The 21,937-nt window shown below is 39.8% G+C and overlaps 1 protein-coding gene across 1 annotated transcript in view; it reads left to right on the plus strand.

Moving 5' to 3' along the window:
* The window catches only part of cftr (CF transmembrane conductance regulator), an 89,131-nt gene that overhangs the window by 16,685 nt on the left and 50,509 nt on the right, over positions 1–21,937 (plus strand). The window contains 4 exon segments of the mRNA XM_052030223.1: positions 6,615–6,726; positions 12,201–12,416; positions 17,092–17,181; positions 19,069–19,232. Coding sequence (XP_051886183.1) covers positions 6,615–6,726; positions 12,201–12,416; positions 17,092–17,181; positions 19,069–19,232 — 582 coding nt within the window.

Consider the following 21,937-nt stretch of genomic DNA (forward strand, 5'->3'; position numbering starts at 1 on the left):
CATGTATGAAGGAGATACTTTCATTACTTGGCATGCACCGAAGTATCCGCCATTAGTCTAGAGCAGCCCTATTGTGCCACCAGGTGGAGATTTTAAATCACTACTCTTCACATGGGCAGAAAGGGGCTGCATTCAATTGGTTACTAGTCATGCAACATGAGATGGCATAACATCAAGCTCACAGAGTCAAATGTAGAGGCAAGACCATTAGAAAAATGTGACTGTTTTAAAATTTAATTGATATTTTTTTAAAAAATCTGCTTCCATACCAATTTGTACCTCATCCTTACCTTCTGAAGGCAGGATCAACCTCCTGATGCATCACTACCCTGTCTTTAGTCTCTCTCCCCTTCATTTTGCAACTTTTGAAACTTCTTCCACCTGAGTATCATTATACCTGTTAATGTTAGGGTCAAATACCCTGACCTACAACAATAAGATCAGAAGTGAAGATGGTGCTGTGAGATTTTTCTTCATAGCTTAATTCTTTTATTTGAAGTAATGAAAAGATATTTTATTGGATTTTGACAGAATGCTACTCTGTGATTGAGGTGGACAAAAATTCATCTAATTCATAACATTAGATACAACATGCTTACCTTAGGAGGCAGCTTTCACAGATGATTTCATTCGATGTCTTTACTGATGTTTTACTATAAATTGTTTTAGAAGAGAATGAACCACAGATTACATATGTATATATCAAAAACAAATTTACTAACAAGTTCCTTTTAAATGTGACTAAAATAAAAAAAAAACAGCAAGTTGGAACATTGAGAATTCTCAAGAACAGATCTTTATAAATAAGCTCACATAAGTTTGAAATATATAAAATGTCTAGTGCTGAATGCTATCTTTCAATTTGGACTAATGAAACTTGAGAAGGTTATGGCCTTCTCAGTCTCTATCATTGATACACAACAATTCATCACCCAGCATTAGCGTACTTCCTCAAGATCTATTAGAACTGTAAATATATTGACATTTAGTTTTAAAGTAATCAATTAGATAAATACTTTCAAACATCTATGCAAATAGCTGGGAAATTCAAAACAGTGATTACACAATGCTTTCCATAGTATAATTAATTTGCTATTACAGTGGCAGAAATTGCTGATAATTAATGAAACTAGGATACATCAGATTATAAGAACAGAAAATGCTAGAAGCACTCAGCAGGTCAGATAGCATAAGTAGAAAGAGAAACAGAGTTAACCTTTCAGATTGAAAATCTTTCATCAGAAGTTTTGATTTTCATATGAACAAAATTCACAGCTCATCCTATTATAAGATTACAGTACACGAGCCAGCAAATAATTAGCTGGATCCAACTTAAATTTTTTTCAACATTTTGATGTCTGCCTAAGTTTGAAAATGGTTTATTGCTCACATGGTACAAGCTCCGTTTTATAGCTAGTTCTGTACGATGATAATGATGACAATGATTTTTCATTATCACTGTACAGAACTAGCTGTAAGATCAGGAAAAATATGAATTGAACAAAACATGAAACAGAGACTAATTAAAGTTAATGAATGTATTGCTCAAGAAAGAGATAGCTCAATGCATAACTTGTGAAATAGAAAATATTGTTAAAAACATTGCATACTCATAACGATACTATGTCCCTCCCCTTCTCTCTCATTAGAAAAATAACATAAGGCAATCTAATGGGCTTAAAGGCTGTCAAGTCTCCTCTACCCCTCCTCCACTGCCAGGAGAAGTCCAAACACAGACTGGAGGAACAGCACCTCATTATCCATCTTGGGACCTTACAGCTGAACAGCATGAACATTGAGTTCTCCCACTTTAAGTAAATCAACCCCCCATGCCTCACCTTTCCTTCCCTTTCCTAGCCTCTCTCTTTTTTTCTCTACGCCCACCCCCCATGGGGCACCTGCCTCCTTACCTTGACCCATCCCTCGGTGGATCTGCTCTCCCCCCTCCCCCGCACCTGCCTATCACTATCTCTTACCTACATCTACCCATCACCACCTTGTGCCCACCCTGCCCACCCTGCCTCCCCTCTTTTGTCCACCTGTCACTGCTTGGAATATTGGGCTTCCTTTTTTTCTATCTTCCGTCTTGAAGAAGCGTCCTGATCTGAAACGGTCATGGTTCCGAGTGCTGGCCCTTGATTCGGCTCCATTGATGGTGCCTTGTTGTGCAGCACATGGAGTCCATGCATTACTAATCGCATAACAACACACACCTGAGCCCCATCAGGAGACTAGAATAAGACCCTTGGTTTCACTAGCACTAGTTGCTAGAGTATTGGTCAACCTTTAGGTATAGTTTGTCTCCTGGCTGTTTAGAGTGGTCAACTCTAGAGCAGTCCTGGTTTCACTGTTCCTCTTAGGATATTCAGTTTTTGTGTTGGGACCCCTGAGGCAAGATTCCTTCCGGTTGCTGCCTGTGTTTGGTTCTGAGGAAGCATCCTGACTCCAGTCTTGTACCAGTGTGCTGCATTTGGGTTCTCTGTGAGCTTGCTCTTCACTTGACATTGTGACAGAAATGTTGACCACCTACTTCTCTCCACGGATGCTGCCTGGCCTGCTGAGTTCCTCCAACATCTTGTTTTTCATCTAGATTCCAGTATCTGCAGTCCTTTGTTTCTTGAGGCTGTCAAGTCTTCTGGACCTAATGGGCTGCAGACTGAGGACATAAAGAAAGTGGCTTCAGAGATAGTAGATACATTAGTTGTAATCTACCAACATTTTCTGGATTCTGGGAAGGTCCCAAAGGACTGGAAAATTGCAAATGTAATACCACTGTGCAAAAAAAAAATGCAGAAAACTGTAGGATAATTAGCCTAAACATTTGCAATTGGGAAATTACTAGAATCCATTATTAAGAAGGTAATAACAGGCCATTTTGAAAATCAACTCAATCAGTTAACATGGTTTTATGAAAGGGAAACCACACTGGATAAATTTGCTAGAGTTCTTTAAGGATGTAACAAACAAGGTGAAATAAAGGACAACTGGCACCCATGTGATGTATTTGGATTTCCAGAAGGCATTTGATAAGGTGCTACATTAAAAAGTTATTGCAAAAGTTAAGAGAACATGGGGATGGGGGCAATACATTGGCATGGATAGGGAGTAGCTAAGTAACAGAAAATAGAGAGTTGGGATAAATAAATTGTCTTTAGATTGGCAATCAGCAACTAATAGGATGCTGTAAGGATCAGTGCTAGCACATCAAGTACAAAAGTAGGGAAACTTTCATGCAACTTTGAGGGTGTGGTGAGACCCGCGTGTAGCTTTGGTTTCCATATTTAAGGAAGGATGCAGAGGCCGTGCCGAAGGGGTTCACTGAGTTGACTCCTGGAATGAGAGGGCTAATACAAAGTTTGAGAGGGTTGGGCTGAAACTCATTGGAGTTTAGAAGAATGAGAAGTGATCAGGGTGAAACATATAAGATTGTGAATGGAGTTGACAAGGTGGTTACTAAGAGGATGTTTCTCCTAGTGAGAGTATCTGACAGTTGCCCATTTAAGACTGAGATGAAGAGGAATTTCTTCCTTCAGAGGAATGTGAATCCATGGAATTCTCTGCCAGAGAGCTATGGAATCAGATTTATTGAATATATTTTATGATGTCATTTCCAATTGCTACATGTTGTGCAAAAATGAATGCGGCTGGCCACATTGGAAGTGGAGTTGCAGTGTGAACTTGTGGAAAGGACGAGGTCCTTGTTTCTGTGATTTCTTTGTGTCATGAATAGTTAATACAATTCATTTCACTGTTCACAAACTTCTCTACTTCACAAATGGCACATGCCAACATGGTAGGATTTTGTGATATGTAAAACCCAAGTAGTTGGCAAACTTTCTGACATTAATTACTGCTGAGCAGAGGTCCGTCAGCCTTGCTCAATGCATGACATAATCAAGCTTTGAGGCTGCATATTTAACAAATGTAGGAATGACATTTTCTATGAAGGAGAATCTGGTCTAGTCATTCACAATTATAAGGAAATGATCACCAGAGTGTAGATCTGAAGAATCAGTTCCAACATTAACCCATGACCCTTTGGGTAATTCTGACATTTATTATCTCTTCTGTTAGATTTGACATTGTGGTTGCTTAATGTACTACATATTTATTGATGTTGTTTTCTATCTATGATTTATTCCTGGGAGCCACACCTTTTCTGTCATCGATTGTTTTATTTTCGCGATTGCCTAATGGGCATAGAAAGCAAAGTCTACAATATATTTAATTAGTGACTGTGGGGTGACAACACTACCATCTCACAGTACGAAATATGAGAAAGGTGTAATTGTGAGTTCATCATCAACTTTGTGTTCATCTCATAGTGTACTTGTGATTTCACAAGAGAATGCGGTTTCTATAACATGTTTCCATTTATGTTACTGAATTTCTGTTATACACAGTAAAAGAGCAATACTTGGCTTTGCTGTGGTTTTGATTTTGCTTGTTTTCATGGTTTAGGGCATTGTGTTCATGCTCACATAAGTCATGTGCTGTCCTGTGACCTTTCTTTTGTGAAGTGGAGGCACTTGTAGGCATTGCATTTGTGATCACTCTAATGTCAATAGCTGTTGCTGTGTTGAAGCTCGAAAGAGTACCACGGTCACTCAAGATTACATAATATGTAGTGTTGACACTTTTGGATTTAAATGTCACTTCCAGTGAAGACATTCCCAGAAATGTCAAAGGTGTGGTACTATTGTAAGGGAATATCCTGTAATTTCCTCACTGAATTGGAAAAGGACTGAAAAGAAAGATTGTTGAAGGTTTGTTCATGTTACGTTGACAGCTGTACAAGTTGTAAATGTTCACTTCTACTCATGGCTCAGTGATCTGAGTAGTGTGGTGAATAACAAATGAGTACTTAGGATCATTCAACATTGTTGATCTTTGCAATGGCTTCAACACTTCTTACATGCTTTGACTATTTCTGATTCACTGGGTTTGCTGAATGACAAATTTTTGCAGAAAGGTTAATTTTTCCACACGACTTACAATGCTTCCCTTTAGCAGACCAAACTGCTTTGTGTGGGGCAAGTTATCATTGTAGTAAAAGCAAAGTTTTGAGATCTGCTTACCTCGGTGATGCTAATGATCTGCATTGCTGGTTTTGAGCAAAAGGTCCAGCCCTGGTGCTTATTTTCCATGTGTTGCCATTTTTTGCAGGTGATAATATTTCATAAATATTCCTTAATTCTTCGCCATCCTTGTCAAACAAGAGTGCTTTTGTTTCTTATCTCCTCTTGAATGCAAATCCTGTCACACACCTCCAAACCCATGAAGCCACTTTTCTCAATATCACAGGACCAAATATGGCTCAGAGTGCACATTGAAGATCCTGATATTCGGCATGACCATCGCTGTCTTAACATTGTGCAAATGCAGCAGAACTGCATTGAACATATTGAGCTTTACTGCTATTTAAATGCATATTTTTGATGTTTGTTGACTTGCAGACATTCAGATCAATTAGATTTGGTGTGAGATCTGAACAACTCCTCAGTAACTGTGGGGTTATATGCCAGGTTGACTCAGATCCAAGAAAGCCTACATACTGTATCAAAATTCAACACCAAATGTTCAGTTTGGGTGAAACACACACACAAAATGTTTAAACTTCCAGCAGATGCATTCTCAGGTCCTTCATCCTTATCACCAATGTAAACTGCAACCATTAAGCCCTTGCATCTGTGATAATTATACAGACTCACTGCTGAGCACACAGTAAAACAAGGACTGCTTTCTTCACTGCCATTACCTGAGATGCTGAGCATGGTCTTAAAGAAGGTCTATATAAAGAAGGAAAATGTAGCAATATAGCATAATAATAACAACACAAGATGCATTAAACCATCTGTAGCATAATAATGGTCATTTATACCTTATAGGTTTTAAATTAAGTTATAACCAATGAAATGCAAGGTCAGATGTATTAAGGACCCTTGATGAACAAATTCATCTATGGTCATTAGAACAAATTATGTGCTATCATATCAGTTTCCCATGGTCATTTCCTCCCAATATTTACTTCTACAATGGATCCAAGTACACTGATGTCTAATGCAATACAATCCACTTTCCACTTGGGAGGAAAGATGAATTTCTATTGCCATGATGTTAATAAATTCTCACATTAAATAGAAGGGCTTGCCTTTAATGGGGCCAATGTTCCTGCAGTGAATAACCGCACATTTTCCAATAATCTAGGTTCTGGTCTTGTTTGCTCTAAGTTCTCCTTCCAAGGGGCTGGGAAAATTCCAAACACTTTCATTTGGTTGTTATTTGTGCTGGTGCCCTTGAGACTCTCAGCAGTATTGTAACTAAGCATGGAACATGACCTTTTAAATAATTAAACCCCTGCAGTGTGATATATGGTTGGGGGGTTTTAGTCTGCCAAAAATGTGGCTCAGTTGGAATGTGAACTTTCATTCAGTTATTATGTTTACCAAAGTTGGATCTTCATTATCTCCTCATGCATTTTTTTTTATCTAATTGGCTGCTTTTGCCAAATCTCCTTGGCTATGCCTAAGTGGTACAAAATATTCCAGAGATCCCCATTGTTTCTTTAAGAACACTTACATGTGACTAATCGACCTGTTTTTATTCATTTGCAGAGAATGGGACAGAGAATTAGCAACATCAAAGAAAAACCCCAAACTAGTCAATGCACTTCGCCGATGTTTTTTCTGGAGATTTTTATTTTATGGAATTCTGCTGTATTTTGTGGTGAGATTTTGTTCAATACAGTTTCTGTTGAAATTGGATTATTGTTATTACTTGTACCAAGGAACAGTGAAAAACTTGTCTTGCATACCGTTCATACAGATCAATTCATTACACAGTGCATTGAGGTAGTACAAGGTAAAACAATACAGAATGCAGAATAAAGTGTCACAGCTACAGAGAAAGTGCAGTGTAGGTAGGCAATAAGGTGCAAAGTCATAACGAGGTAGATTGTGAGGTCAAGTGTCCATTTTACCACACTAGGGAACTGTTCAATAGTCTTATAACAGCAAGATAGCAGCTGTCCTTTGGCCTGTTAGGTGACCAATGAAACATTACATTTTTTGATGTTGTAGCAACTCTATTTTGTGACTTATGTGAATTATTTTAGGTATTCTATCATTTAAAACAGGTAGTTCTAGAAATAAGACAAGCTAGCCAGCATCCAATATCTGTACACATATCTTCAGGTAGTTGCCCCATGCCAGAACACAAGAAAAGAACACACGAAAACAAGAGCAGGCACCTCAAACTTGCTCTGCATTCATTACGATCATACTGATCTATGCTCCTCAACTCCTCTTCTGTGCCAGTTCCCCATGAACCACCAATTGCTCGATCTTTCAAATAGTTTTAGGTCTCTGTCTAATAATCCATCACCATCATCAGGAGCAAGGAATTCCAAAAATTCATTCGCCTTGGAGAGAAGAAATTTCTAGACATCTGTTTTAAATAACCGGCCCCTTATTTTGTAGCTATATCCCCTTGTTTGTGACTCTCCAACTAATGAAAACATCTCAATGTCTACTCTATCAAGCCCCCTTTGGATCTTATAAATTTGAATAAGGTCACTGTCATTCTTCTGAGCTCCAAGGAATATAGACCCAAACTACCTAGCCGCTCTTGACAGGATAACTTTCTTATCCCAGGAGTTAACCTGGCAAATCTCACTTGGACTGCCTGTAATGCTACTATATCATTTTAGGTTAGGGGACCAAAACTGTGCACAGTATTCCAGGTGTGGTCAAACAAGCACCCTGTACAACTGTAACAAAACCTCTCTAATCTTGAACTCCAACCCCTTTGCAATAAAGACCAAAATCCATTTTGCCTTAACTACTTTTTGGACCTGCCTGCTAACTTTTTGTGATTCATGAAGTTAGATCCCTCTGAACTTCACTCATTTGCACTTTCTCTCCACTTAGATAATAATCTGCTTTTTGATTCTTCTTAGTGAAGTGCATGACCTCACATTTACCACATGAATCTCCATTTGCAAGGTTTTTGCCCAATCACTCGATCTACCTATATCCCGATGCAGAATCACGATATCCCTAATTAAGGCAGTATTCCATGATTTTCCTTTTCTGGTGTTGACAGTTCAGCTTTGTATGTCCAGCATTTATTTATTTTTACTACTTATTTATGTTCTAACTTCCTTAGGTTAATCTTTTCCCTTTCAGTTGTCATCAGTGACAGAGCTAAAAACTGAGCTATCTTGTCAATAAACCAATGGTTTTAGCAGCATCACCTGCCTACCGCATTGTATCCAAGATTGGCTATCATTTTGTTTACCTAAATAATTTAAGATGTAATGTGCAGTAAGTAGCAACTGCATGTTGTACTCCATTTCCAAATATTGAGCCCCTATATAAATATGGCTGGAATTAGCAAACACTTAAAAAGGTAAGGATTATCAGTGTTTTAAAAGGCAGTTAACTAACTTAATTGAAATTTTTGAGGAAATCACAGGTTGCATAGACATAACGTGTGTGGTGACAAGAAAATAGATTTGATGCCATAATGGATGACTGTTATAAAATTTGATGTACAGATGGTCTAAGTTATCTATTTTGGAAAAGCAGGTTCTATGAATGCGATTTGTGATTAACTTGTGTTTGAACAGGTTCAGGACAGACACTAACTTTGTACTGCAGCATTCCTCTCATGATTCCAGTGACCAAATGCATTGTGCATTGTGGTAACACATAATCACTGGAATTTTATGAATGGCTAGCAGCAGTTCAAACTAACCAACAATGATTAAAGCCAGCTAGAGCATTTAAAAAGGAAGTGCACTGTGACTGGAAGAGCTGGGAGGAGTCAAACTACATACCTTGGCAGCTTGGTAGAGGAAATGTCAGAATATGGGCACAAGTAGGTTCTCCAATTTTCTGTGCAGCTCTAGAGGACTTGGTCAATAAGGTGGAGAGGGGGAGAGAGATTGTCTACCACAGAGTACTAGGAAGCTCTGTAAACAAGGAAGCTGTGTCAACTGGCAATTGAGGTGCTCACAAGGAGTCAAACCCCATTGACTTGGCCACAGTGCCACAAGTTTAGTGGCCTTACACACATGGTCAAGATCATTGGATATTGCAGTAGAAAGCAATTCTGACCAATTGGACTGTTAGGCCCACACATTGCTCCATCACTCAATTACCTACAATCTTTGTTAATCAGGACTCAAACTGAACATTTAAATGCCCCATCACACATTTCCCACAAGCTTTATTACAGACAGCCTGTACATGCTGCAAGCTAATTATCCCTGTCAGACACATCAGTCAAATGATTTGGAAGTAGTGATCAACTCAGATATAAAATTAAAACCCAACCCAACTCATCCATGACAATCTGAGCCCAATGAATCTGTCTTTAATTGACTTGCTATATAATTTTTACCATACTATGTCCAACCATTACCATAAATGCTTTTATCCAGATAATCCTTTCCCAAGCACACAGCCTGTGCACACTCCACCCAAGATTCCAGTTAGGGACCTCAGTGTGCTAAAGTACTGACCCTGCCTGGTCAGGCATGACCCAAAACTGAGAGCTCATTTTTTTTTCATTCATGCCTGACAACGCAAATGCAACATCAAGTCCCATCAAGCTTTTCAAGTAGCCAGGTGCCAACTGGAAGACACTCACTAAAACCCATGCCTCTTTCTTGCAGGAAGAGGTGGCAGACAGATGGTGCCGATAGCAGCAAATCATCAAGGGATAAGGACAGATCCAATAGGTCACCACCCCACTATTCTTGGAATAGCCATCACTGAAACTATAGCTAAGGCAGCAAAGTGAAGATGATGATATGTTTGCACCTGATCCCCCTTCCCACATTCCATGTCCTCTTCATCCCACAATCACTTTTGATTTCCAAACAGTAGATGATATAAGCATGGACCTCCTAAATTCTCCTCTCCCCTCACCATAAGCCTTATAGCATTTTCCTAATAGATAACCAAAAACTCCTACTTGCCAAATGGCAGCAGTTAAGCAGCAAGACAGCAATAATGAAATTTGATCTGCCACTTACAGCAAACAGCTCAGATATTGGCGCAAAATGCATGGAAGATAGCATAGAACCAGGATCTATAATAGAAAGTATGTGTGGCCTGCATCCATGGTAGAGGATAAAGGTAGCCCATGTGCCAGCTTCCCAAAGGGTGAGATTACTCATGAGCTCTGCTGGGGCCAGTCCACGGACAGAGGCAGGAGACCACGAGGAAGCAACATCGAAAGGCATTGGCATTTCATCTCCAACCTTGCACGTAACTTAGTGTAGAGACCGGAATCCATCCTCTCCAGCAAGGAAGAGGCAACCAGCACCATTTCAATGTTAATGAGCTGGATGCAGTGCAAAGCATTTAAATACATTGGAAGCAGGTCAGAAAAGTATATTCGACTAATAACGTGGAATAGGCAGGTTGTCTTATTAGGAAAGGGTGAACAGATTGGCTGGTATGGTGGATGCGTGAGTTGCACTAAAATGCATGTCTGTGTGTGTGGATTCCATGTCAAATTTAAGTAAAATTGTTACCAACTACACTAAAAAGCCTGATTTCAAAGCATGACATTAAAAGGAATATTTCAGAATGGATGGGAAAATGATTGGGGAACTGGTAGCAGCAAATGGGCGTTTTCATATTGGAAAAAAAAGTCAATAATTATTTGCTCCAAAGATTTAAGTTTTATATTTTATATAAATGGCTTGGAGACAGATCAATGATATTAAATTCAGCTCATGGTGACAAATTATGGAATATTGCCAATTGTTTGATCTATAATGTTCTTCACCATCTACATAGTTGTAGAGAGATTAATAAGTCATAGGTAGAATTCCACAAAGCAAAATGTAAGGAATCTATTGGGGAAAGGAACATTGAATGAAAGTATATTATAAATGCCAGCTTACTTTACAGGGTGAAGGGGAGAGGTGGGGTGAAGTTATAGATATGTAAATTTTTATGGATGAAAAAAAGGTATAAAAGGCCATAAAAATAATGGGACTTTGGGTTCTTAGGGAAGTTATCAACCACATGATGAATAGACACTGAATCTGTAGGACACATTAATAAGTCACATAGAATATTGTGTGCAACATAATATTGTGGAGCCATAAAAAAGTTATAGGAAAGGTTCACTGTTAAAGATTGATATGATTGTGCTAATTTTATGATGTTGAAAGGAGGTCAAGAGAATCAATTAGACAGGATAGAGGCCCAGAATCAATCAATGATTTCTTAGATGGTCCGAGGGACTGCCTGAAATGAGTGTTGGTTACCTCGAGGTGGAAAGTAACTCCTAAGTTAGTTTCCAACCTAGATTGTTTTTGTAGTTGACGCTGATAGGAATTTTGAAAATATTTGCATTCTGAAGAGTTGGAAGGAGAAAAAGATCTTCTTTCTGTCTTCAGGAAACAACTGCAGGCCTCTGCCAACCTACTCTCACCTCCCCAACCTCACTCTCCTACTCTTCCATTCTCAATCATCTTCCCTCTCCAATCCAGACTTGTGGTCTCAGGTTAGACTCAAGCAGGCAAGTTGTACCTGATGCCTGATTGGAGGCAGTAGCTCTGCTAATTTATTCTTATCTAGACTCCATTGTATGGGCAGTCCCCAGGCTACGTAAGGGTTCCATTCCTGGGAACTGTCCATAAGCTGATTTCTCCATAGGTCAGAAATGTCCATTTCCTATAGTAACCCATATGGTATCACTATACAGACACTTGCTATAATTCTTTCATTTCATTCAATAATCATCCTAACACTAACTATAATTAAACCTATGGAATATATACTGCATCCAGTCATTAATGAATACCATGAATCATTATTATTACTAATTTGAAAAATGCTTTAAAAATTTACAGAAGCATTTGTGTAAAGCCAGATTTCATAAGTTAGTTCATTCCTAACCTGGGGAGACCCTGTATCTTGATCTTCTGTTGAGTGGGACCCATATCTAGTAAATCTATGTTAACTACAAAAGTTAGGAACAAGAATTCTAATTTGGAAAAGCCGAATGTTAGATCCAAACTCTGGAACTTGATTATAAATGCGCACACTTATAATCCCCGTGTTTTTTTAAAATCTAGTATGTGTGATACGTTGATGGTTGGCTTGTGTGCCTCCTCTGTTGGATAACAATGAAGATTAACATGACTTGTAAAATTTTCCAATTTATTTCAACAGGAATTCACTAAAGCTGTGCAGCCTCTCTGTCTTGGACGTATAATAGCATCGTATAATGTGAAGAATACCTATGAGCGTGAAATAGCATACTACCTAGCCTTAGGACTTTGCCTCCTGTTCGTCGTTAGGACCCTCTTTCTACATCCCGCGGTCTTTGGTCTCCAACACTTGGGAATGCAGATGAGAATAGCATTGTTCAGCTTAATTTATAAGAAGGTAATTACATTTATAAGGTTAATTAGGATAACTAGGTAGCTTCATTTGTAAGATGGAAGTAGAGGGGTTGGCACACTGGTGGGTGGTTCAGTGGCACAACCAGTAGAGCTGCAGCCTCACAGCTCCAGTGACCCGGGTTCAATCCTGACCTCTGGTGCTGATGTGTGGATTTTGCATGTTCTCCCTGTGACTGTATGGGTTGTTCATGGTGTGTTGGTGACTGGTGGAATCTTGGGTACGGTGGGGTGGGAGGGGGGTGGGGGAGGACAGAGTGCTGTGATGGGAAGGTCTGGCCCACTGACTTCTGCATTTAACTCCAGCATCTTAATCTCAAGTGTGCATCCCTCTTGGGAGAGTTGAGCTGTCAATTAGAGGCTTATTATCATTGGTTTTTCAATTTAACTGTGAGCCCGTGAGGTTCCCCTCAGTCACAGGAACTTGCCAGTGAAATCAATGCAACTTTAAGTGGGATGATGACTTGAGGGGGAAATAAGACAGCAAATACTGAATTCTTACAGCTACTCTTTTAGCTATTTCTTTGAAAGGCTTTGTTCACAATACTTGTGCTGAGAAGTTACTTTGAAACTTTGGTTTGAAATGTCTAAGCTGTAATTTGGAACACCGTTTCATAGAATCTTTTAGCACAGAAGGATATCATGAGGCCCATCAAGTCCACATCAAGTTGAGTAATCTGCTCAGATCCATTCCCTTGTTCTGTCCCTGTTGCCCTGCAAATTTGTTTCCCTCGTGCCTGTCCAAATTCCAATTGATTCAGTTTCCACCACCCTTAAGCAATGCATTCCAAATTCTAACCATACTGAAAAGGTTTCCCTTTTACCGTTTGTCTGTCACTGTGAATTTGTCTCCTCTGGTCCTTGAACCATGTACCAAAGAAATTTTTTGTTTCTTTTTTAAAAAACTGTATCTAAAACCCTGTCATGACCTTTGGCACCTCGTGTCAAATCTCCTCTGAATCTTCATTGTGTTTCCAGTCTCACATTGTTGCTGAAATCCCTGAACACAGGAACAAGCCTCATAAAGGTCTTCTCAACCCTCTCTAGGACCCTTACATATTTCCTAATGTGTGGTGTTCAGATCTGGATGCAGTATCCCAGTTGAGGCCTAACCAGAGCTTTAGAAATTTCAGGTCAGCACTGGATCCACTTAATTGAAAAACAGAAAATACTGGAGATGCTTAGCAGGTCAGGCAACATCTGTGGAAAGAGAAACAGCATTAACATTTTAGCAGAACTGGGAAAAAGGGAAAACTTGGAACCACTTATGCTGTATTACTTTGGACTTCAGAAAAGAGCCAAGATGGTCAACAGAACCAACACCAGCAGCAGCAGAACATTAGGGACAGAATAACAAAAATCTGCTCCTCGCAGACCTTACTCATCGGAGTAAACATACCCTCTGTTTGCTAGAAGACGGCAGATGAAAAAGGAAAAGATGACTGATGATATGTGTGGTAATCGCGACAGTGAGAGGCAGGAATAATAGAGGGAAAGCCATTTCACCAACAGATGTGAAGTAGACAAGCTGTCGGCATGATAAAAGTTCTATTCAGCTGCCTAAGATAAGATAAGATCTTTATTGGTCACATGTACATTGAAACACACAGTGAAATGCATCTTTTGCGTAGAGTGTTCTAGGGATAGCCTGCAAGTGTCGCCACGTTTCCGGCGCCAACATAGCATGCCCACAGCTTCCTAACCCGTACGTCTATGGAATCAACAGATAGGAGGAATCCTTCAGCCCCTAATGGTGATGCTGCAGTGGCTAAGTTACTGGACTGGCCTTTTGGTGAGATCATGAACACCAGTGATCCTCCGGGGAACCACCAGCCAGTCAACACATTTCAGCCCATTAAACAACGTCACTTTTGTACTCTTCCACCTTGTAGCACTTGAAATCCTGTCCTAGCCAGCACACTTTCATCTTGATAGAATCATCTCAAGACTAATCCCAGGTTTTTTTTGATTTACTACTTTTCTTACTTTACTCGTTGCTTCTTAGCAATTACATCCTCAGAAACTAGTTCAACTTCCATACATACATTGTCAACAGGAAATTCTTGTTCTTTGATACCACTTTTGATACAGTGACCTTAGATGCACCACTTAGTTGTATATCCAACATTCAACTGTGAATGAGCATGTATATTCTCCACCTGAACATCAAATTAAAGCCATCCTGCTGGCTCCCTCCAAAATCCTTGTAGCCCGTGCCCTGCTTTTATCTTTCTCCTGGACTGCTCTCTGAGGTCGAACCATTACTGCACAACCATAGGTTCCTAAATGACACAGAGCAGAACTTAAACTTTGTATCCAACCTAGCCACATTCACCCCGCCACAGACATTCCTTTCTTCTCTACCCCTAACCGTCTCACAAATTAAAACATGCTTATTTTCTCACTTTTCCAGTTCTGATGAGAGGTTATTGACCTAAAACATTAGCGTTGTTTCTCTCTCCATGGATACTGCCTGGCCTGCTGGTTATCTACAGCATTTGCTGTTGCTATTTCAAACTTCCAACACCTGCAGTTTTTGCTTTCCTTATAGTGATTAGATTGTGAGGGAAAATTATGTAAACTGGACATGTCACTGGAAAAATAAGAGTCATAGAGCAATACAGCATGGATACAGGTCCTTCGGCCCAATGAGTCCACGCTGACCACAGTGCCCAGCCAGCTAGTCCCAATTTCCAGCATTTGGCTCATATCCCTCAAAGTCCTGTTGCTGCATGCATCTCTCCAAGTGCTTTTTAAATGGTACTATTGTACCTGCCTCAACCACTTCCTCTGGCAACTCATTCCCATATACTTGTCACCCTCTGAGTAAAAAAGTTGTCCCTCAGGTCCCTTTTAAAACTTTTCCTTCTCACCCTAAATCTATGCCCCCTTTTTTTTAGACTCCCCTAACTTGGAGGAAAGAACTGTTACCATCCACCTTATCTATGCCTCTCATAATTTTAAACATAACTATAAGGTTGCCCCTCATTCTCCTATGTTCCAGGGAATAAAGACCTGGCCTGGCCAAACTCTCCCTATAACTCAGGCCCTCTAATCCTGGCAACATCCTCTTAAATCTTTTTTGCACTCTTTCCAGTTTAAAGACGTCTTTCCTATAACATGGTGACCAAAACTGTACACAGTACTCCAAGTGTGGCCTTACCAACGACATACACCTGCAACATAATGTCCCTATTCCTATACTCAATTCCCTGACCGATGAAGGCCAACACGCTAAACACCTTTTTCATCACCCTGCCTTCCTGTGATGCCGCTTTCAACTAACTATGCACCTGTACTCCTCAGTCCCTCTGTTCCATTACACTCCCTAGTGCCCTACCATTCATAGTAAAAGTCTTACGCTGGTTTGACTTTCCAAAATGCATCACCTCACACTTACCTGTACTGAAATCTATTTGTCACTCCTTGGCCCACTTTCCCAATTGATCAAATCCCCCTGTAATATATGATAACCTTCTTCACTATCAACAACACCTCCTAATTTCGTGTCATCCACAAAGTTACTGATCAAGCCTTGTGCATTCGCACCCAAATCATTTATATGAATAATGAATAACAAGGGTCCCAACACCAACCCCTACGGCACACCACTAGTCACCGGCCTCCATTCTGAGAAACAACCTTCAACCCCCACCCTCTGCTTCCCACCTCTGAGCCAATTTTGAATCCACCTAACCAGCTCTCACTGGATTCCATGGAACCTAACCTTCCAGCCCAGCCTACCATGCAGGACCTTGTTGAAGGCCTTGCTAAAGTCCAAATAGACAACATCCACTGCCCTACGCTCATCTACTTTTTCGGTTACCTCTTCAAAAAAATTCTAAAAGGTTTCTCAAGCATGACTTCCCACGCACAAAACCATGCTGACTCCTCCTAATCAGACTCTGTCTATCCAAATGCTGGTAGATCCTGTCCCTCAGAATTCCCTCCAGTAACTTCCCCACTACTGATGTAAGGCTGACCGGCCTGTAGTTCCTTGGCTTGTCCTTGCTATCCTTCTTAAACAACAGAACAACATTAGCCACCTTCCAGTTGTTGGGAACTTCACCACTGGCTAAGAAAAAGATATCATAAGAGATGATGTGTTTGCAGTGTTCCAGAATCTAAAAGAACTGGATTACGTGGACCTTGACAAATAATTTTACCTTGCTCAGAGCAATAGAACCCTTAATGAGGGCAAATACAGAATTACTAGGTGGAGCATCATTTCAAAGAGCGATTCCTCAGTCGGAAAAGAACAGGACCTGGGAGAGACATGCAAACAGATAACGTTGATTCATTCAGGTGGAAATTAAATACATTTCTTTCAGGAAGTAAAATTTTGAGTATACAATACAGAAGTAATTTGAGGTAAAAGGTCACACTGTTTCCTGGAAAACACATTCAAACTTTTAAAAGGCTTCTAGCTTTTAAAATGAAGGTACTAACTAACAGTCTGACAAAGGAACTAATGGCACTGAACAGAACTGTCCTGACACAGAATCCTCCAAACTGATTCCTTTAAGTATGCATTTAAAGATTCAAAATACATATTAAATTAAGCAGTATTTCTACATAAATCTATGTTCTAAACTGTGATAATGGAACTGACCATGGTTTAATGACTGCTTGGCTAAAATGTCGCTTCTTTTTATTCACAGATCTTAAAAATGTCGAGCAGAGTACTTGATAAAATTGACACTGGACAACTTGTTAGTCTTCTATCTAATAACCTCAACAAATTTGATGAGGTAGAAAAATTTGTGCACAATTCATTGTGTTGGGAGAAATTGTGTTTTGTATCAGTCCGTTTTAAATGAAGACGTTATTCTGGTTTTAATATACAGTGTCTAAACAAACGTAAACTGTCTTTTGTGTATTGCAAAGAAGACGAGCTGAAGTGAGGAATGTCGATGCATATTGCCCATGCAACTGTGATGAGCATCTGAATTTCATGACAATAATTCCAAGATTAAGATTAAGATATTTATTTATTAGTTATATGCACATTGAAACACACAGTGAAGTGTGTCTATTTACAATAGTGGATCTTGTGAAACTCCCTGTCCTGGTATAACACTTTTACTTATGATAGTGGGAGCAAATACTCCAGTGAGGTCTTGAAAGATGATTCATGAAATACTGTCATAGATCTTTGCTGTGAGTTATAAAGGCAGTGAATAATAGCTTCCTGATAAGCACAATTTTTACTTTGGCCTCCACATACATTCAAAACTCATTGTATGTTTCTGTAATGAAACCCTCTGTACCAAGAGGAAATATAAAGGGAAACCACTTTGAATATTTTTAGAGGAAGTTTAATATCTCCTTCCTTGTATCACGTACACTTTTAATTAAGAAGGTTAATTAGCAACTTACCAATAGTCCCAGTTTTTGCCCTATCTTTTACCAAAGCTCCCTAATGCTGTTAAATTTTTGCCTGCAAATGTTCCAGTATCAAAACATAAAAGCATTGATGAAAGTCTAACACATTGCAATATTTTTCAGTAAAATATCATAGACAAGTTAATTATTCAGTTGAACTAAAATTACATGTAAAGTATCATCTTAAACCATGAATTAAAACAATAAGCCACAAAATAGTAGTCTTAAAAGAAATGGAATTAGTTTGACACAAAACATTATAGTTTCATAATCTCTGACCAAAAGTACCTTCACCACCTACACCTTTTCATTTCATGTTCTGGTTAAAACTTACCTCTTTGATCAAAACTTTGGTTAGCCATCCCAAATCTTATCTGGCTTGGTGTCCATTTCCTTGATTAGACCACTGTGAAGTACTTTACGATGTACTTCTGCAAAATATTGCAAGCATCTGATGTTGAATTCTCCATTTTTGATACAAGTGATAAAATTACACAGGTAGAAAATCTCTCACTCTATTCCCACTTTATTAATTTGCAAGCTTTGTTTTCCTTTCTTTCATTTGCCTCTTTATTCTATGACAGGTGTTGATTGGACACATCGGACAAATTACCAGCAAAGGTGCAGTGGAACTGAATTCCATTTCCACTCAGGGAGCCAATCATTGACTCCATCCCAAATTGTGTGCATTGAATCATTAACATAATGAAGGCAGGCCCCGGGTGCTTGAAGATGTCAAATGCACTTTCCTTACAGCTAGAGACACTGTGCATTCCCATAAGCACAGAAAAGTCCTTCCAATCCCCCCCAAACCCCAGCACCTCCATCCCAAGAAACAGATAATTGATTTTCCAACAAGATTAATAACCTGCTCCGTGCTACATTTTGAAGACTCTGATGATCTGTATTGGAACCTACGTCAATAGTTGTAGGCCTATTAGGCACTGGTCAGGAGGCAGAGTGGGCAGTATTTCTTGGTGAACACCCCAGATACACCTCCTTTGAACAGGTGAAGGATCTGAAGCCTCCTCTAAACTAAACTGAATCCAGGAACTGTGGCATCAAGGATGGAGCTTATTTTGAGTTCATTATGGATTATCCTAATGCACGAGTATAAAATGGCAGTTTACCCATTTGTATCATTAAACTCCTCATCTGTCTTTGTATTTAAGTAAAAAGCATCATCTATGTGTGATTGTGTGCTTAATATCGCAAACTGTCTGGTAATATAAGGTCCATTGCTTTCTTTTCAGGGTGTAGCAGTTGCCCACTATGCATGGATTGCACCAGTGCAAGTAGTACTTTTAATGGGATTGCTCTGGAATGAACTGACCGAATTTGCATTTTGCGGATTGGGGTTCCTAATAATGCTTGCCCTTTTCCAAGCCTGGCTGGGGAAGAAGATGATGCAATACAGGTGATACATTTAATTATATCAGCCTGTCAAAAGTCATAAGCAAGGACTATTTTAGTAGCTGTTGTAACATTAAGTATTCAAATAATTCCTTTCTGCTTGTTTGTATGGCTTCTGAATACACAGTGAACTGGAATTAACAAACATATAGAAGAAAGAAAAACAGAATTAAGAGACAAGAAGGAGATAGATAGTAAAAGCAAAAATAAAATTTAAAATTTAGCATATTAATTTAATTATTACATTTTGGCATTCTGTGGGAATAACTTGCTGCCTGCAGGAAGGAGATTGCTGAGTTTCAGTTGTTCTTCTGTGGGTCAGAGAGGTTGAATGTAATCCAGGATTATCAACCAGATCATTGAAGTATAGTGGTGTAACTGCCAAAACTTTCTGTGGTGAGTTTTATTGATAATTAATGTTCAAATGCAGCAATTTCTTGAAATTCACAGGAAATTTAATATCATTCTTGTAAAGCTTGCAGTTGAATGATGCATATCACTGAGTGGCTTTTGTCATTTTGCAGCTTATGGGGTTTATCTTCCTGACCAGAGATTTCTGGATAATTTACAGACAAATAAAGTCATGTTCATCAAACTTGCAAACAAATTTTGGCTACAATTCAATTAATTCTCCTAGCCTATGCACAATGCTATTAAAATAAATTCAAATGCCAGAGTTTGAACCTAGTGGCAGTAAAGGAGTATTTCACTCAACACTACAAAGTGCATTTTGAACTGGTTGGAGAAACAGTTATATTCCAATTTGTGTCACTTGTTGAAAAGTTTTATTGCTTGGAATTTCATGGGCAAATAGTTGTGAATAGCATTATGAATTATGATGAATCATTCCTCATATCCAACTAAATTAATATTTTGGTTGAAGTAAAATTGCTGTTGAGAACTCCCAGATCATTTGCCTTATTAGGGTGTCATTTACCCATCATTTCCACACTGTTATTGAAAGTTAATTATGGATCCCCCAAGACAATATAATTAATACTGCCTGCTAGACTTGAGCCACTGTTTCATAGTAAACAGTTACAGAAGGACATATCAGATGATCACACTTTGCACCAACGACAGTTGCTCAGTATGTGGACAAACACAAAAAACTCCAAACCTCAGAACATTAACTGATTGAGAAGTTAAAATGAACCTAACAATATAATTACAGCACATCCCTTCCTGATGAACTTAACGCATTCTATGCACGTTTTGAACAAAAGGGAAGTGGATTTGTCACCATCCACCCTGACAGCCACCAAAGCAGCTGAACCTGTGATCACAGTGGAGGACGTAAGATCAGTCTTCCGGAAAGTGAACACAAGGAAAGCACCTGGCCCAGATGGTGTCCCTGGCCGTGTGCTCAGATCTTGTGTTGATCAGCTGGCAGAAGTATTTGTGGACATATTCAACCTCTCCCTGCTTCAGTCTCAGGCTCCCTCCTGTTTTAAGAAGACCACTATCATCCTGGTATTAAAGAAAAGCAGGGTAATGTGCCTCAATGACTACCGACCAGTGGCTCTGACATCCACCATCATGAAGTGCTTTGAGAGGTTTGTCATGGCACGCATCAACTCCAGCCTACCAGACAACCTGGACCTATTGCAATTCGCCTATCGCCGAAACAGGTCTACAGAGGATGCCATCTCCCTGGCCCTAAACTCCACTCTGGAGCATCTGGACAGTAAAGACACATACGTTAGACTATTGTTTATTGACTACAGCTCTGCCTTCAATACAATAATCCAAGCAATCACCAAACTCCGAGGCCTAGGACTCAACACCTCCCTCTGTAACTGGATCTTTGACTTTCTAACCTACAGACTGCAATCTGTATGAGGATAGGCAGCAATACCTCCGGCACGATTATTCTCAACACTGGTGCCCCACAAGGCTGCGTCCTCAGCCCTCTACTCTACTCTACTCCCTGTACACTCATGACTGTGTGGCCAGATTCTGCTCTAACTCCATCTACAAGTTTGCAGATGATACCACCATTGTAGGCCGTATCTCAAACAACGATGAGTCGGAGTACAGGAAGGAGATAGAGAGCTTAGTGGAATGGTGTCATGACAACAACCTTTCCCTCAATGTCAACAAACAAAAGAGCTGGTCATTGACTTCAGGAAAGGGGGCGGTGTACATGCACCTGCCTACATCAATGGTGCTGAGGTTGAGAGCTTCAAGTTCCTGGGAGTGAACATCAGCAACAGCCTGTCCTGGTCAAATCACATAGATGCCATGGCCAAGAAAGCTCACCAGTGCCTCTACTTCCTCAGGAGGCTAAAGAAATTTGGTTTGTCCCTTTTGACTCTCACCAACTTTTACCGATGCACGATAGAAAGCATCTTATCTGGATGTATCACGGCTTGGTATGGCAACTGCTCTGCCCAGGACCGCAAGAAACTGCAGAGAGTTGTGGACACAGCCCAGTGCATTATGGACACCAGCCTCCCCTCCTTGAACTCTGTCTTTACCTCTCATTGTCTTGGTGAAGCAGCCAGCATTATCAAAGATCCCACCCACCTGGGACATTCTCTCTTCTCTCCTCTTCCATCAGGTAGAAGATACAGGTGCCTGAGGGCACATACCACCAGACTTAAGGACAGCTTCTACCCCACTGTGATAAGACTATTGAACGGTTCCTTTATACAATGAGATGGACTCTGACCTCACGATCTACCTTGTTGTGACCTTGCACCTTAT

This window comes from Pristis pectinata, chromosome 15 (assembly GCF_009764475.1).
Source record: "Pristis pectinata isolate sPriPec2 chromosome 15, sPriPec2.1.pri, whole genome shotgun sequence".
Classification (NCBI taxonomy): Eukaryota; Metazoa; Chordata; class Chondrichthyes; order Rhinopristiformes; family Pristidae; genus Pristis; species Pristis pectinata.